Below are 19,087 nucleotides of genomic sequence, written 5' to 3'. Positions count from 1 at the left end.
TGGTGAGGAGTTTAGCCTGAAGGTCAGAAGCTTGGGCCATTGTCTACCTGACTACTTACTGACCATGCTTCTGTTGTGGAGGGTGTGGGGGGCAGTAACTTAGGCAGAGGCCAGAGTTCAAGGAGCATGAAGGAACACCTACCATGTCATGAAAGTGAATTATGACCATCAGGGTTCAGACCTCAGCTCACCTGGAGACCAGCCTGTCTGTGCAGAGACCAATGCCCCACATCAGCTGAATACCTATTTAATGTAGAACTCTTCATGATCTCCCAAGTACACACATCAACAGTCCTCAGAGAGAGTTTTCATCTTTGATGTCACCATGTATTACCCACTACTTGTGATGATAAATTTAGCAGATCATTAATGAAGCAGCAACAGTAGAAAACTTGTTATGTGTTCCTCATGATTGCTATGACGTGCTCTCTACCCAGGTACAAAACTGCTGGTACTATAAAGTTTAGTTGCTGGACTTGCTACAAATCCACTTCCTATTTATGTAGTCCCTGCTACTGCTGATCCCATTGTCACTCAGAAAACCATGTTTTTCAACTCCTTGGATGGAAACCCTAAAGCCAAAAATAAATAAATAAATAGATTTCTGCAGAGTCTGCCATTGCATTCACTCCTATCTCACTCATCTTCACCACATATTTATGATATGGATCAGCAGCGTCCACCAGAATCCCATGCACTACTTTTGCACCTAGAGACTTGCACATCCTCAGGATTTGATTTTGATCACCATACCTCTGTCACATATCTGTGTTTCACCCTGGAATGTGTGCACAATGTTTGCTGCCATGTTCAAATGATATGAAGCACTGGGTAGCTTCACAAGGGTAATTTTCAATGCCCTCTAGAAGTATTTTTGAACATGTAAAAAAGTGAGAGAAAATATACCACTTAATAAATTGCTAGAAAGTATTTAATTATGAGTATGAAAGGTTCTTTGTTTTACCCTTCCAATGAAATGGGTCTGTTCAAAATGGCTATGCTCACATTCAAGAGCTGTCCCCAGTGATCATTGATGACAAGGCCTTAGGAGACACTCTCAATGCCCCTGGAGTCTCTGCTTCTGTGAACAGGTACAACCTTGCAAACAGAAGACTGATAATTCTCAGGCTTGCAGTTCTGTAGTACTTTCCTATGGTTTTAGAGCCCTTGGCCATCAGCAGTTCTGACTACATCATGCCAGGGCAGTTATCATCAAGGAAAGATTTTAAAGAGATGATAGCAGACAACATCTACCTCAGATGCCAACATGGTGCTAAATATTAGGAGGGAAATAACACTATGTAAATGCTTTGAAGAAGATGGCTAGTAGATGGGAGAGTATCCAATTGATTTAAATTTGTTAGGATGTGCCTGGTGTGGTGGCTCATGCCTTTAATCCCAGCACTTGGGAGGCAGAGGCAAGTGGATTTCTGAGATTGAGGCCAGCCTGGTCTACAAAGTGAGTTTCAGGACAGCCAGGGCTATACAGAGAAACTCTGTCTTGAAAAATTTAAAAAAAAAATTGTTAGAATGTGGAATTTGTTAGGGATAGGCTATTTTATGAGGCACAGAACCTAAGCCCACGGCACACCTTCCAGTCCAAGAGTTGGTTTTCTTCCATTCCAGTACAGTTGGCTTCATGGAACCATTCAACCCTCATAGCCACAACTCATGCATGTCACAATGCATGAACACAGAAGGGAAGACATTGTGAAAACATACATGTTGTTATACTCAGTGTTGTCTGTCCACATCCAAGGGTGCTTAGACGACGCTCTGTGCAGGCCGATCCAGTAGTCAAAAGTCCCCTCGTATCTCCCTAGGAAATTCTGTCATAAAACACAAAAAGCCAAAATACATGGGTGTCTTTGTTTCATATAATCCTGGAGTCTCTCTACTCCACAGCTACCTATAGAGGTAACAGGAGGGTGTAACTGAGGGTCACAGAATTTGGAGGTATATTAGTCTCCCGATCTCAGTGGATCCACTTGACATCAGTCATTGTAAAGTATGCCATTTTAATTAAAGTATCAAATGTAATGATACATTCTTCTGTGGCCAGAATAGTTCTGGGCTAACTTTCTATTGCAGTTATTAACAGTATGCAACATGTGTCATTTAACAGGAAAACACTCATGACCACCAGGTATCCCAGTAAAATGGCATATCTGACCTTCTAGATGATTATGAGCACTATGTGAGAGAATATTTCTTGAATGTCTCAGGACTCCACTCAGAAGTCTAGCATCAGCAATTGGTACACACTCACACATTCCCCATGTCTCCACATGCTTGGGATGGGATTCTTCCTCATGCTTTATCTCTATCTCAAGGTAATATAATTTTCAACAGACAAACCAATCCCTGACTATTTCTTACAGCTCCTCCTTGTTGTCAAACTGATCTAGTTGGACCTCGTGTGCCATGCAAAAGGTCTGACTGAATGTCCCCTTTCTTGAGTATTCAGAAATGTAAAATCATTTATTTCCAAATCCAATCCAGTTTCTCGGGCAAGCAGCATAGGTATTTTTGATTGAGATCTGTTCTGTCATTCTCACTAAAATTTAGACAATACAATGAATTAAAGCACACATGCTTTGGCTCTTTTTGGAATACCCTCCTGAGCTCAGCTGTGAGCTGTGAATGTGATTGTAGCTTTCCCAGGTGATCTGTAGGAATCCTCCCCCGAGCATGGTGGGCCTATGTCCCACTCAGTCTCAGATGCTGGCTTTCAGTAGGCTTCCAGGAAGTGCATTTCTATACTAGCATCACTATCTGAGATTTGGGTCAACAGTTACTACAATAGGGGTTACTAATAGAGACATTTTTCTTGAACCATTTTACTTAAAAAATATTAATATGAGAATATCAATCTCAAGAAACATTTAACAATTATGTGTAGATTTTGCTTGTATTGACTCACTGCAAACCCCTTTACAGAAGGTCCTGGTCTGTAAATGATGTTATCACTCTGTAGGGACACCTATTGACAGCCATCCTAATAATTGAGACAGTAGTGAGAACTATTGGGTAGGTACTGTATACAGAATAGACATGTTGCACTAAAGGATGATTCACAAAATTAAGAGGACAGTGTAAGATTTTATTACACTATTCTGAACAGTGAGGTACTAAAACCTATAAATTTATGACTTCAGAAACTGCTTTTAATACATTCAAAGTACAGTTGAGCCTGGTAACTAAACTCATGGATCATGGATCACGGCACTGTACCTTCCTGACCACATTACTCTTCTCTGTCTTTACCCTTCCTTGAGGTTCCTCGGTGGAGTTTTTCTTTCCTTGTTCTCTACCTTAGACAGTTTCCCCAAGTGTACCTATGTCCTCTGCATCTCTGTGTAGAGCCTGCTGGGTGTTATCTTCCCAGGGATGATGAGCCGGGCCTCCTGTGCCCATCACAGCCTGTGCTATTCCTTCTCAGCATCTTCCTGATCAAACCTAAGTTTCCAGAGAACAGGAACTTCCACTGTGTTTTCTTTAGAGTCCTTCCCACAATGCCTGTTTCACAGTGGTCATTGAACATAACTGACAATGTTAAGGTGGACAGAATACCACAGAATTTGTACAATAAGTCACTTGCCTCTGAAAGCAAAAAAATGAGCAACTACAGCTACAGTGAGGACCATGATCACTCCACAGAGGCAGTAAAGCAGAGCAGAATACTTGGGGGAGACGATTCTGAGACATTTTTCTTGAACCATTTTACTTAAAAAATATTAATATGAGAATATCAATCTCAAGAAACATTTAACAATTATGTGTAGATTTTGCTTGTATTCACCCACTGCAAACCCCTTTACAGAAGGTCCTGGTCTATAAATGATGTCATCACTCACAGAAGACTAGAGGAAAAGAAAACATGGAGTCGTCCAGTCATTGAACTAAGGGTAAATGAAGAGGCAAGAAACAGAAGGAGTAAAGATCAGGTTGAAAGCAAACAACAACCAAGCTATCCATAGATTTTGTTCCATCAGAATATACTGGTTAGGACTGAGGGGTTAAGAACAGTTGATGCTCTTCTAGAGGACCCTTGTTGATTTCCAAATCCCAGCTCTTAAAGGGGCAGCTCATAACCACCTGTGTAACTCCTGTTCCAGTCAATGAAACAAACAGGTTGGTACACTTTTATATTTCCAGTGCTAGGGAGGCAGAAGCTGGAGTCAGGAGGACAAGGCTAGCCTTGGCTACATTGGAAGTTTGAACTCAACCTGGACTATGTAAGGATCAACCTCAAAGAAACTAGTCAATAAATACATTAATTAATAAAGGCACATAAGTGTAATAGAGCACACTGGCATAACTATTGGATGAAATATGGGGATGTTTTAACAAGCCTACCAAAATCATGTGAAAAACGAATATTAGTCTAAAATAACAAAATCTATTAGCAAGTGAGAAATTAATTGAAGGAACACATTTGTGGATATTGGGCATTTCAAAAAATCAGAAAGGTAATTTTATTCATTTAAAATGTATTTGTATATAATGCATATGGGTAATTTGCCTGCATGTGTGTCTGTGTATGTGCTGTATGCATGCCTGCTGCCTGAGGAGACAAGAAAGGATGTTGAGTTCCCTGGAGCTGAGATTACGGTTGTGAGGGGCCATGAGGACACTGGGAACCGAACCTAGGTTCCCCAAAAGAGTAGTCAGTGCTTTTAGCCACATGCCATCTCTCTAGCACAAAGCAAATTTTAAATTGCATGAAAAGGGAATAGAATCAGTCTAGCTGAACAATTTAGAAAATGAGGCCAAATTTGCAGAAGTGATACCACCACATCAGAGTGACAGAAACAAAGACATAAGTGTGGCTTTGGTGAAATCGTAGATACATGAACCTAATTAATAGTAATAATGATAACCATAATAATAATAAAAGAAAAATACAAAAAAATAATAAAATAACTTGAGAAGTAAGTCTGACATGTGGGCCTAACTTATAGTTATCCCAGGAGGTTGACCCTGGCCTTGCTGCGCACACTGTACTGTGTCTCACTCTCTCCCACCTCCTCCTACAAAAGGCAACTCAAACATGAAGCCTAGGGCTATAAAACTATCTGAGGAAAATTAAAAAGAAAAATCTCTGTGAACTTGCCTTGAATAAAAATATCTCATGTGTAATATCAAAATCCTTATCCACATTAGCTTAAAATGAAATATACATACGTTGCTCTAATTCAAAAATCAAACAAAAAACAAAAAAAGAAATCCTTCTTTTCCGTGTTCTACAAAGTTAATTTGCAATTGTTGTAAGATATAGATCAACAAGAAGTTGTATCTAGAGCATTCTGATAGTTTGGAGATTTCAATTATTTAAAAAGAAAAAAAGATTTAGAATGGGCCAAATATTTGAACATGCAATGGCATTATATATGTTCATTGCTACTGGGATTGGAAAAAGGCAGTTGAAAACACATCACTACTTTCTGCAAATGAGAATATACATATTATATGCTCTGGCCCTCCTACCCACATATTCACACAAGAAGACATGAAAATCTGTGTTTCCATCATTATGAGTATTGGCAGTGACTTTAGAGATTCTTAATGCTGTGTACTCACTAATAAGTTTATATTAGCCAAAAAAAGTACAGAATGCCCAGGATAGAAGTCAAGGTTAACAAACTGAGGGGCCCAAGTGTGGATGCCTCAATACCACTTGGGAGGAAGAAGAAAGCAACTACAAGAGGCAGAGGGAGGAGGCACCTTGGTTGGAGAGGGGACAGGGAGGGGAAAAGGGGAGTATGATCAGGTATTAGTGGGTTAACAGGGTCAAAGCCCTGAGGGCAGGCAGAAAGAATAGAAACAGGCAATCTGGGTATGCAGGAGGTTAGCCAGGGGTGGGGGTTGGGGACTTCTAGAATTACCACAGACCTGGGAGGTGAGAGACAATCAGGACTAAAAGGGAGGGACCCTAGACAAAATGCCTAACAGTGGGGAGAGGGAACTTGTAGACTCTACCTCCAGTAGAAAGACAGGGCATCAAGTGGATGGGGTCAAAAACTATGACCCCGAATTATTCTTGTCTAAAAGAACTGCAGGGACAAAAATGGAGAAGAGACTGAGGTAAAGGAGATTCAGTGACCAGCCCAAATTGGGATCCAGCTCTAGAGGAGGCTCCAAGGCCTGACACAATATTACTGATGCTATGGTGTGCTTACAGACAGGAGCTTATCATGACTGCCCTCAAAGAACACCTGAAAGACCCTGATGCATATACTTAGACCCAACCAATGGACAGAAGCTGCTGACCCCTGTTGTTGAATAAAGGAAAGGCTGGAAGAAGCTGAGAAGGACTACCCCATAGGAAGACCAGCAGTCTCAAATAACCTGGACCCCCAAAATTTCTCAGACACTGAGCTACCAACCAGGCAGCATAGACTAGCTGATATGAGGCCCCGACACACAGGTAGCATAGGACTGCCTGGTATGGCCTCAGTGAGAGGAGGTGCACCTAACCCTCTAGAGACTTGAGGCCCCAGAATGTGGGGAGGTTTGGTGGTATGGGGGTTGAGGGGTGGGGCTATCCTTTTGAACTCAAGGGAGGAGGAATGGGATGAGGAACAGTTGGAGGGCAGACTGGGAATGGGATAACTACTGGATTGTAAAAGAAGATTAAAGAATAATAAAAAAATATTTTTTAATTACCAATGTTTGTTAAATTCACAACACAAATATCCACCAATGTTGACAGTGTTAATCAATATGACTGAGCACTGAGGCAGGGGCATTACAAAGGAAAAATTTGACCATATACTTGCCCCTGATCATCTCTCACTTTGTCCAAATGTTTTCCCGCTTAGGGCTCTCAGCAAGCTCTAAAGTAAGCCATAAAACCAGCTGTAGTCCAGCTTATTTTAGGAGCTTAAGAGTCTGATCACATAGTTGTAGTGTTTTGTTTTGTTTTTATCTGATAGCTCAATTGTCATCAACTTATTTCTGCTTGAGCTAATCGAATCTACAAGTTTTCCATTGGCTTTTTAGAAAACCTTCTGCAAAATATAAGCAGATGTTTTATTTTCGGCTGCTTTCAAATTTCTGAATTCATGACTATTCTTACATTAGTGGTGTTTACCTTTTGTCTAAGCTCTGCCCCACAGTTACCTGGCAACACCTGGTGTGCCTGACTCACTATAAAAGAGGCTGCTCCCCTCCTCTGCTCTCTTGCTCTCTTGCCTTCTTGCTCTCACCATGTAATCTTGGCCCTTCCCCCCTCTCACCCCATTCCCCTCCCCCCTTTCTCTATGTGTTCATACCAGCCTCTACTCTAGTCTTCTCTGTCTCTCCCTCTCTAGGTCTCTCTCTCTCTGTCTCTCTCGCTCTCTGTCTCTCTCTCTCTCTGTCTCTCTCTCTCTCTGTCTCTCTCTCTCTCTCTCTCTCTCTCTCTCCTACCCTCTCAACTCTCCTCCCCATGCCCTGAATATACTATATCATGTGGCTTGTTCCTCAGGGGGAAGGGATGCCTCTCCATGGGCCCACAGAGGCAGCCCCTCCCCCATACCTTGCTACACATCCACCAATCAAATTCCTTCCCTCCTTATCTTTTTATAAGCACAACATTTGGTACTGAGACTCAGATTTAGAAACTCAGCAGGTTTACATCCTCCCTGCATCCTTCCTGCAACCACATGGAGAGCCAATGCTCACTAGCCCAAACCTGTGAGAACTGGTAAGCAACCTGCCCACACTGGCCAGTGTAAATGTCCCCACGGTCCCGAGGAGAGCTCTTGAGCTTGGAGCTACCCTGGTGCTTCCCTAGGACACTTTCCCTTTGGTGAGATTTCCCCCTCTCCTCTGGGAAGGTTCCTTTCTATCTGTTGAGAAATCCCAGGACTGGGTGAACTGCTCTCTGTTGCTCATGGCACCTGCCCAGAGCTTAGGCCCCAGCCCATCATGTGATGACCTGGTTGTCTGGTCTGCCTGTCAGCCTCTCTGGTTATTAATAGTATCCTTAGGATGCTTGTAGGTGTAAGATAATATTCTCATCCATGGGTTGGTCTTCGCTGCCTTGTCCCTATTTACTGGGATTTCCTGGACTATCTCTACATGGCCACTAAACTGGCACTTTAAAACAACTCTCTAGATAGTAATCCATCCCCACCCCCACCCCCACCCCTCCATAGTTTGCTTGCTAACAGCCCCCCTGCGGTGGTGGCTGCTGCCAGCTGGGAATACCCTCATTCTCTTGCTATTTGGTCTGTTCCTGGTTCACCAAGTGAAAAGCAGGTCTGGCCCTGCCCCTTGCTTCCTGCCAGGAACTCTGTCTGCCCTGCTATTTGTGCTCATTCCCATGCACACGTGCCTGTGCATGGGTCTCTCTCTCTCTCTCTCTCTCTCTCTCTCTCTCTCTCTCTCTGTCTTCTCTCTCTTCTCTCTCACTCTCTCTCACTCTCCTCCCACCCACTCTGCTCATGACTCATGAAATGAGCATGAGCTGCCTGCTGTTGGGATATTGCACAATTTGCTAGGAGACTGAAAGCTACCTCAGGTACTTCCCTTCCCTTACCCACTAGGTGAGATAGGGCAGCACCAGCCTGCAGCTGGAAGCACTGTGCCAGAGCTTCTGGCTGCTAGGAGGAAGCCCCTCCCCACCTACATGTGTATGAGCCCTGCACACCCCAGAACCACCCCAACCCCATGACACCATCACCACCTGAGCTACCTGGGGTGTGCAAGCTGTTATTGTGACTCCTTACAATCTGTGCTATTCAGGCTGCATGCACATGCCACGCCCCTGGACTAGGCACTTGCCTGGTGCCTTAACAAAATATGCATGCATGCCTGTCTCGCTCTGTGGACCAGCAACAGAACGGCTCAAAATTCCCCAGCTCCAGCAAATTATATTGTGCTATATTTACTATATACATTCTTGTAGTCTCCCCTCCCCTAGCCTGAAACCTGCTTGTTCAGGGGTGGAGCTTCCTGCTCATTCGTTCTGTCACGCCCACTGCTGGAACCTGCGGAGCCACACACGTGTACCTTTCTACTGGACCAGAGATTATTCGGCGGGAATCGGGTCCCCTCCCCCTTCCTTCATAACTAGTGTCGCAACAATAAAAATTGAGCCTTGATCAGAGTAACTGTCTTGGCTACATTCTTTTCTCTCGCCACCTAGCCCCTCTTCTCTTCCAGGTTTCCAAAATGCCTTTCCAGGCTAGAACCCAGGTTGTGGTCTGCTGGCCGGACACAACAATTGGCGCCCAACGTGGGGCTGAGAAACTGCAAAGGATTTTTGAAAGAGACGCTGCTGGTTCGGAGCTCCATAAAATAAAGGATAAGGGAAATTCATACCGGAGAAGGTATGGGCTAAGCAGAGACAGCGTTAAACCCGAGCGCTGGTTCACTTAGGTTCAGCAGTGAGGAGCTGGGTAATAGGCGGTAGGCCGTAGCTCTCCGAAGCTACATGAGGTGTGAGAAAAGAAAGGGTTTATTAAAAGGAATAGGCGGATTGCCCCAGTTAATAAAAAATGCATCATAAGGGAGGAAAATGTCCCAAAAAGCAGAGAGAAATTTCTCTCTGGGCCTTATAGCAGGAGTACTCTGTTCCCTTTTGTGTCTTGTCTAATGTCCGGTGCACCAATCTGTTCTCGTGTTCAATTCATGTATGTTCGTGTCTAGTCTGTATGAATGAATGTTCTATGTTTTGTGTTGGATAATAAAGATGGTATAAAAAACTTTATCTGCAAAGCCGAGAGCTGCCACGTGTTTCAGCCAGGAATCAGACACGTGGCGAGAGGGCCCCTGCTGGAAAAACTGTTCGTTTTAGGAAATAAAGGCGAGTGCATAGCCTCTAAGTTTCAGAGTAAAAAAGCTAATAAATGGTTCATGATTAATGTGTTTGACAATGGTAAAGTGTTTTTTATTCTATGATTGTAGCTACAAAAATTATTATTCTCTGATTGGTCTAAATGTAACTGCTTCATTTGATTCTTTTTTATTGGTAATGTGCTCTGAGTGTTTTCACAATCAGCTCATAAGTTGTTGGTTAAGATTAATAATTGTTGCATTGCTACAGATGGTTAGTGTTAAATTTGATAACTCAAGTTTAGAGTCCTTCTGACACATAGCATAAGGCAGCCCAAGAGGCTGGGTCTCTAAAGATATTTCTAGTTTAGGTAATAATTAATGTGGTTCGTATCCTAAATAGTAAAATTTAAAATAAGATTTAAAGCAATGTCTTTTTATTAAAGCATTAAAGCTTGCTTTAATAGGTATTCATAGGTATTAATTGACATCCAAACTTCGTAATATGATAGTAATGCTTCTAATATTGATTTTAAAGATAATAAATTGTTTTAAACTTGGGTTTTGCTTTCCCAAGGTTACAGGTATTATCCTAACCTTGCACAAAAAACTTAAAAATTATGGTTAAAACTGCTGTTGTTCCATTGACTGCAGCTTGCAGTTTGATTTCAAATTTAAGATCTTTAATTCACCTGTATACTGTAATTAAGATAATTACAAGAGTAATCATTTTATGAGAGCGCTCATACAGCTCACTTCATACAAAACTGTGACAGAGTTATCTAGTTATGTTTGTCTTTGTAAATAGATTAGACAAACAGTTTGGTTATAGTTGCTGCCTGGCAGGAAACTGTAATACAGGCAATTTTTTCACAACACTAAAGTTGTGAAGAACGTTTTAACTGTAAGTCATCTTAAGAAAGAGTATCATAATTTAGAGGCGTAGACAGTTATATTGTTTCTCTAAAATCGGTCCTTATTACAGGAGGGCCAAGATGCTCAGATTAAAAAGTATTTTACATTTGAGTCAATGCAGGGCTCTGGGCAGCCCTAGAGCGGCTTGTGGCCTTTCTTTTGTTTTACAAACAGTGCCTGAGAAAGTTTTTTTTTTCCCTGTGTTCAAGAGAATTTCTTTTTAACAGTGTTGCAGATCTATTCAAATGTTTAAAATAATGCTTAAATTCAAAGAGTTTTGCTTCTAGTGAACTGTAATCACTAGAAAATTTTGCCTCTAGGTATGGCTAATGTAACCTTACATTATGTAAGAAAAAATTTTATTGTTTCTGCTTCTATACAAGAAGCCAAGAGTTTTAATCTTTCAGTGTATATTGTTTCTTAAGTGAAAAGTATTTTATTAACTAATGCTTCTTAAAGTTTACCTTAAATCCTTGCTCTCACCCAAAAGATTCAGAGACAATATCCTTTTATTACTTAGGGTTTTAGTTTACTACAAAAGTTTCTACAAAAAATAAAGCTTTTATAATTGTTATTAATTGGTAATTAAAAATTAGTTGTGCCCAAAACAATTCTCTGGCCAAAAAGAAAACATTATTGTAAAGTCATTTTTCTCATCCTCCCAGCCAATCGTTGGCCCATGTGGGCCCAACTAGCTTCTGTGGGGCGGAGTCTTAAGACACAGTTTTCCCTGTTCCAGCACAGATGATCTAGTTGTGTGCTGTAGATGGTGTTTTAAAATGCTGAACAATCAAACCTTAATTTGTATATTAACAGTCAATGCCATATCTCTAAGCTCGCAATTGCTTAAATTGTTCATCCCTCAGATACTATTAATTCTCAAATTTACAATTGCTTATGCATATTTCTAGTTAATAAATAAATAAATTATGCACATGTGACTCTTAATAACTTTGCAAGCCTTCTAGTTACAACTGCTCCTTAAGAAAATTGATTAAAAGTGCAATTAGTCACTGCCCCTTTACAGCCATGTATTTAAAATATTTTGTCAACTAGTTATTAATTCAAAAGTTTAGGTATTATAAAATTTTAAAACTTTAACTTCTTAAAAGACAAAAAAGAAAAAAATTGTATCCCCGTGCATACTATTTAGTGCGTTCCCATGCACACTATTAAAGTCTTACCTTTATTTTCAAAATTTAATATTTTAATGTCAAAGAGTTTAATAAATGCTTTATAGTATCTTAAAGGGATCTACTTATTGGCTTATAGATTGATCCTAAAACAGCTACCTTATTAAAAAAGGGAAAAACAGGTTTTCTCCACAGAATGCTGCAGAAGCATATTAGTAAATTCGTGTGACGAACTGGTAGGTAAGTTGACTCATGTCCTGATTAAATTGACTAAAAAACTAAATTAAATTCATGTTTTAGATCCATCCTTACTTGTCATTTTTCCAGTTTAGACTAGCTTCTAGCCTTTTAACTTTATGGCAATAGTACATCAGAGACTGTATATTCAGACTTAGTAAAATTAGTCATTTAATAGAGTCATAATGATTTTTCTCTTTTCTTCAGTGTGACCAGCCATTCTAACTCAATCTCAGACTGGTCTAATATTCAGTCCAATATTAGAGATTCCTATATTCTAAATTACCTAGCAAAGTTAATTCAGAGCCCATCCCCCACTTCCCCTAGATCCCTAACCTCAGAAGGATTGCTGGCCTTACAGCTAGTGAAAAAAGCTATTAAAGAACAATTGGTCACTTAATACATTGGTAAAATAGAAGGACCCCCTGACTAACAAATAAAAGGGTCCAGATCCAGTTCTAATTTGGGGTAGGGACTCAGTTTGTGTTTTTTCACGAGATGAAGATAGAGCGCAGTGGCTGCCAGATAAATTAATTTGTTAGATAAACACAGATTCTAAATCTTCTAAAGTATCACCTTGAGGACTAAAATTCCTCTTTTGCTTAAAAGTCGGCTTGAGGACTCAGGCTCCGAAAAAAGCTACTCTCTGAGCCAGCTCCCGACAGGAGGCCAGAGACTCGCCTCAGCTTTACAATTTGCATTTAAATAAAGTACCTAGAGTTCCCCAAAAGAAGTTCTGCTTTCCTACTTTCTCACTGTCCGAGATTTTGTCTTTCAAACAGGTAAATCAACATTCTCGAGGCGGACCAGCGAATGTGCATCCCCGCGCCCCTAGAGCACACAGGTGGCTGCTGTTATCTCCTTTCCAAGGACATTTCCAGCATGTGGCTTTCAGTCTGAGTTAAAAATTAAGTTTACCAAGAGGGCTAGAAAAGTAGATATTTCTATATTAATAAAGATTGGTTTTTATTTTGATAGACAGGCTTAGTCCCTTAGCTGACCTCTGGCTTTTCACCCTTGCTGTTACTGCAAGGTGTCCTTAGGCTGTAAAAAAAACAGGGATGAGGAGAAACGACTTCCAGCTCCTATTTTAGCCACAAATCGTGGTGTTACTAACGACATAATTCTTGCTTAGGCTTTGCTAATTCTGAGGTTGATAATTCTCCTTTAGAAGCTGCACAGCACTCAAAACTGTGCATACTGGTTTGTGATATTTTCCGGCTCTACCTCGCCTCCCCAAAAGATACCCAGAGCCACATGTGTGGGTTTTACCAATACCCACGGGAGAAATCGGGTCCATGTCCACCCAAGCCAAGGTTAAAAGCCCACTCATCTACGGATGAAAAAATCATTTGATCACCTCAGTTAAGCGTTGCCTTATTTAACTTAATCAATAGGGGAGAGAGAGATTGGAGACGTACTATTGAAAGGGCAAGCCCTTCACTGCCTCCCACCCAAATAAAAAAGCCAATTGGCCTTGTACTACAAGAGCCGGTTGAACTCCTTCTCCCTGTTTCCCACCTATCATCCAAAAATGCGGAGGAATATCAACTTAGTGTTATAGTGTTTTTCACATTTGTTCAGTCAAACTTAGCCAGAGTTCCAACGCCCTACTTAAAATTCAACTAGAAAGTTACCTACCAAGTACTAATTAGCATTATAAAGTCAGAGCCTACAGCTCCAGGCTTTTCAGTTAGTTGTTCACTAAGATAAGAAAGGACAGTCTTAGCCTTATACAGTTTACCATAAAAAAAGTTAAGGAATCCCATGAAAGCAAGTTTTTTCTTTAGCCCTAGATTCCAGACAGAACTATTGAGCATAGATAATTTTTCCCCCCTCAGGCCAACTTTTTCTTTTTTTAAATTTTGTTAATAAAAGGGAGGAGATGTAGTCTCCCCTCCCCTAGCCTGAAACCTGCTTGCTCAGGGGTGGAGCTTCCTGCTCATTCGGTCTGCCACGCCCACTGCTGGAACCTGCGGAGCCACACACGTGCACCTTTCTACTGGACCAGAGATTATTCGGCGGGAATCGGGTCCCCTCCCCCTTCCTTCATAACTAGTGTCGCAACAATAAAATTTGAGCCTTGATCAGAGTAACTGTCTTGGCTACATTCTTTTCTCTCGCCACCTAGCCCCTCTTCTCTTCCAGGTTTCCAAAATGCCTTTCCAGGCTAGAACCCAGGTTGTGGTCTGCTGGCCGGACACAACACATTCTCAAACAAATAATTTAACAAACATAAGTTTTCTGACTCAGATATGACCAATCGATATAGCCTTCAATCTTCTCACAAGTCTGCTAATAATTAATACGTTTATGACAGACAGAATCTCCCAAAGCCTAACAGCATATCCCCAAGGACTCGGGAGATATAGACACAGCTGCAAGAGACTGCCTAGATTGTGGTATGACAACCACTGAGAAACACTGTGGACAAAACTGGATATTCTAAGAGTCAAGTGACTTATATTGCCTGAGTGAAGGTCAATAATTTCTCATTCCAGGCATTACCTGTTCCAAGGAGGGCAAGGCCTTCCTTCTTCTGGGCTTGAAAGCCCTAGTGACTCCACCCAAGTTGCCATGCAGATCATAGGGACCTGGGTACTGTTTGGACTATAGATGAACTGTCATTTTTTAATTAATATGTAACTCCAAGATTAAAATTTATTCTTCCCCAGGATTCTGACACCATTGGCTATTGTAGCTTGACAGCTAGAAAACAGACCTAGCTCCTTACCCTAAGATAATCCACCATGATACTTACACATTAATAAATTCGTTAACTAGCTAGGGCTGCCAGAATTTTTTTTTTTTTTTTTTTTTTTTTTGGTTTCTCAAGACAGTGTTTCTCTGTATAGTCCTGGCTGTCCTGAAACTCACTTTGTAGACCAGGCTGGCCTCGAACTGAAAAATCCGCCTGCCTCTGCCTCCCAAGTGCTAGGATTAAAGGCAAGCACCACCACCACCCTCATGACTGCCAGATTTCTTAATGACCTCACAAAAACAATATGCAAGTTCAAGCTTTCAAAGATTTAACCTGTTGCTTCTTTACCTAAACTCAGTTTCTATTGACTAAATGCTTCATATTTCCTCTTCTTGAGATGTCATTTTCCTAACATTATTGGAAATGCTGAAGAATCAATCAATCGTCATCATCATTATCAGTAATAATAATAATAGTTTCAGTCAGAATACTTGCTTTAAGTGATAAGCATTAACATTTGCTGTGAATTTTGTATATTGATAAATATCAATCTTGTTTTCTCAAAATCCAGTATTCTTCAATAAATGACAAAAAGAGACATAAAGGAACACAATATAATGAAGCATATACAGTTTGAAACACAAGAAACATAATTTTGCTTACTTTCTGAAGGCTGAAGTAGAAAACCCCATTATATTCTTTTTCTGTAACTTATCAAGAACTCAAAATGGGAAGGAATTGGTCCAGGGAAGTTTCAGCCCCCCCCCACCCCCACCCCCACCCCATGCCACCTCCTTACAATTCAATTTTAATTACAATGGATTTGCAAAACACACGCTCCAAGCTTCCCAGGCAACTTCTGTCACTATGCACATTGCAAAGCTGTTGTCTGAGTTTCCTTCACTCAGGGACATGTAAAGCAAACTTTTACTACAGCAATTTGGTGTAATCCACCAGACTGTAATTTACCAGATCTCTGAGAAGAGTGGACTAGCAAGATAAGTACAAAGAACGAAAGCTGTAGCTACAGCTCTGGCTCTTAGAAGGTGACTCACTGTTCATTTCTCTTGCCTGAGAACTATTCGAGTATTGTATACTCCAATAGAATAACTAATGTAACAACCTCATAGCTAATCCCGACTGCATTCTCCTGCTCTGCAGACCCGCAGTGACGGGCTCACAGACGCCCTTCTGTCCTTATTTTGTTCAAGGTTCAGCTCTTTTGCCTTCCTTCCCTGGTGAAGCTCCTCTCTGCTCTTATAGTTTGGTTCAAATAGTATTGAATACGTACCCACTTCTCCCTCCTGCAGCTGCAAGTGGTGTTGAGCATAGGTAGGGAAGCCCTTGTAATGTTCATCTCAGAGCTGAGAAGCTGAGTTACCACTATAGGATTGAAACTTGAAAGCTGACAGGCACAAATATATGGGATTTGATCAACTCAACCCAACCGGCCAATCTGGTAGCTCGAGCTCCTCCTTCCTGTGCAAATTTGTTTGACTCATTGTAAGAAAGGCATTTATTATTATAGGGTGGATCCCTGGATCCAAATCCATACCCCATAATCAGCATCCAAACGCTGACACCATTGCATACACTAGCAAGATTTTATCGAAAGGACCCAGATGTAGCTGTCTCTTGTGAGACTATGCCAGGGCCTAGCAAACACAGAAGTGGATGCTCACAGTCAGCTAATGGATGGATCACAGGGCTCCCAATGGAAGAGCTAGAGAAATTACCCAAGGAGCTAAAGGGATCTGCAACCCTATAGGTGGAACAACATTATGAACTAACCAGTACCCCGGAGCTCTTGACTCTAGCTGCATATGTATCAAAAGATGGCCTAGTCGGCCATCACTGGAAAGAGAGGCCCATTGGACACGCAAACTTTATATGCCCCAGTACAGGGGAACGCCAGGGCCAAAAAGGGGGAGTGGGTGGGTAGGGGAGTGGGGGTGGGTGGGTATGGGGGACTTTTGGTATAGCATCGGAAATGTAAATGAGCTAAATACCTAATAAAAAATGGAAAAAAAAAAAAGAAAGGCATTTCCTTAGACTGTAATGAAGTGAAACTAATGCTGTAGACAAAGAGATTTTAACAAAGCCAAAAGGGGCTGGATGATGAGACCAGTTTTACTGTCCAGCGGGAATCAATTTGGAAATAAAAGATGACAACAAAAAAACACACAAACACACACACACAAAACAACTACAAAAACAACAAAAAGAAAATATTACCAATTCTTTCCTGCCCTGAATACCACACATCAGACAGTGATCCTCAGGGTAGGTGAGCCCTATGGTGTTACAACTCTGAGTTTTGAGGGCATTATTTACAGGGACACCCAGAGCAAGGTCAGAGGAGTCTCTGTGTTAAAAAGCCCAGAGACAAAATCTCTAGGAGACAGAGTCAGAAAGGAGAGAGTTGGGGATCACAGTCAGAGCTAAACACACTTCTTGCCTCTCAGGGAATAAGAGATCCTTTGTTCGGGAGCCAGATCCTGCCTCAGGACTACAGACTCAGGCTGTCTAATATTACATGTTTACATATGGAAACATTTTGCTACTGGTGTGGAGACAGAATGATAATGCCCACTGCCACTTTTATCACCACAAGGAATGCCTCTAGACCAGTGTTTCTCAACCTTGCCCATGCTGTGACACTTTAATACAGTTCTGCACACTGTGATGATTCTCGACCATAAAATTACTTTGTTGTTACTTCATAACTGTAATTCTGGTACGATTATGAAGTATAATGTAAATATTTGATATGCAGGATGTCAAATATGAGACCCCTGTGAAAGGGTAATTTGACCCCTCTGCCCCAAAAAAGAGGGCTCAAAAGTTTAAGACCAGTCTGAGTACATAGAAAAGCTCTGGGTCAGAGAAGTAGAAAAAGGGAAAAAAGAATTTTATGGTCGCTTGCTGAATTGTATAGCCACGTTACATAGCACTGACTAACAGTGTTTACTTAATTTAGGTTCCACTTAGTTTAAAAAGAATTTGTATAGTTTTAATCATCATTCAACCTTTCCAGCCTTTCACCTTGCAAATGCAGCCTCTTAATTCATACGATTCTTTTTATGGATTTTTATAATGGAAAAATGGTGGGTTTCGTTCTTTGTTTTTTTTACACATAAAGATGTATTTTTATTTAAAAAGTAAAATAAAATAAAATAAAATAAACACAAACTACTACAGTCCATTTGTAGACAAACAGACCCAAGCACAAAACTTAATATCATAAAGTCATTTGAATTTTTAGAAAAATAAGGGAGAGTGTTTGTGAACTTGTCTTGGGCAAAAATCATCTTAGATTTAAGAGCAAAATCACTGTCTCCATAACAGGATGGTTATACATTGATGCGGATGTCCATGTTGACATAGAACTAACACCTTTTTAAGGCTAAATTGTACAGCGACTACAAAGCTGTTTTTAAGTGTAAAATGTAATATGCTCCTATCCACCCACATATCCCCATGCTGGAAAGGACAGCCTGCATTTAAGTGGCAAGATATCTTTATGTGAATATTTTCAGCACCTTTAAGGATCCCTGTGAAAATGACATATTTGCAACCATTTAAATATCCCCAAGCTGATGACAAGGTAAACCTTCTCTCAACACAAGAAACAACTCAGAACACAAGCCTGGGCTTGCCCTATCTCATGCCACTTTAACAGGCAAAATATCCCAAGGGCTTCTTACCCAAAAGGTCCCTAAACTAAGCCTTCCAGTAAGCTTATGCAAACCAAGTCAGAGAACTACAGGGAGTGGCAGTTTCCTTTGAGAGGAGACACCCAACTGCCACTACTAACCTCCTCCTTTCACCTCTCTAAAAGTTTCTTGACAGCCTTTCACAACATCTTTGTATAATATTTGCTGGTGAGACTCATGCAAAATTCTGAACTCAGAGCATGGTACTGTGTCAGCAGTGCTGTAGACATGGTCTCTCAGCATCTCTCCAGCACTGCTTGTTTCTGACATGCTACTGATAAGCACTGCAGTGTGAGTAGTGATGAGCAGAGGGCATTGCTGTGACAAGCTGAAAGAACTCAGGTGGGACCTCTCTGCTTCATGGACACATTTTATGGCATCTGGAAAGGTGAGTACTCACAGCTGAGGTAGAGGAGCAGGGAGAGTCTGCAGCAGACAATGGGGAAACTGAGATAGGGTATGGGGTCTGTATATACTTTTACACTTGACTTAGCCAAAAGGCTGAGAAGCGATGAGTATATACTTTTTAAATGACTGTTTCAGTCTTATTTATCTTACCTGTAACAGTGCTTTGTTGGCCTGTATGCTAGAATGTATGTATATATGTATGCATGTATGTA

At 41.0% G+C, this 19,087-nt stretch overlaps 1 protein-coding gene across 1 annotated transcript in view; it reads right to left on the bottom strand.

Annotated features, from left to right (window-relative positions):
* Positions 1-16,144, bottom strand: part of Clec2g (C-type lectin domain family 2, member g) — a 50,327-nt gene extending 34,183 nt beyond the window's left edge. The window contains exons 1-2 of the mRNA NM_027562.4: positions 16,043-16,144; positions 1,723-1,829 (exon numbers count right to left, since the gene is read on the bottom strand). Coding sequence (NP_081838.1) covers positions 1,723-1,829; positions 16,043-16,108 — 173 coding nt within the window. The 5' untranslated portion in view covers positions 16,109-16,144. The remainder of the gene's footprint in view (positions 1-1,722; positions 1,830-16,042) is intronic.
* Positions 16,145-19,087: the final 2,943 nt, after the last annotated feature.

This window comes from Mus musculus, chromosome 6 (assembly GCF_000001635.26).
Source record: "Mus musculus strain C57BL/6J chromosome 6, GRCm38.p6 C57BL/6J".
Taxonomy (NCBI): domain Eukaryota; kingdom Metazoa; phylum Chordata; class Mammalia; order Rodentia; family Muridae; genus Mus; species Mus musculus.
Note: the sequence above shows the minus strand (reverse complement) of the source record. Positions and strands in the feature narration are given on the sequence as shown.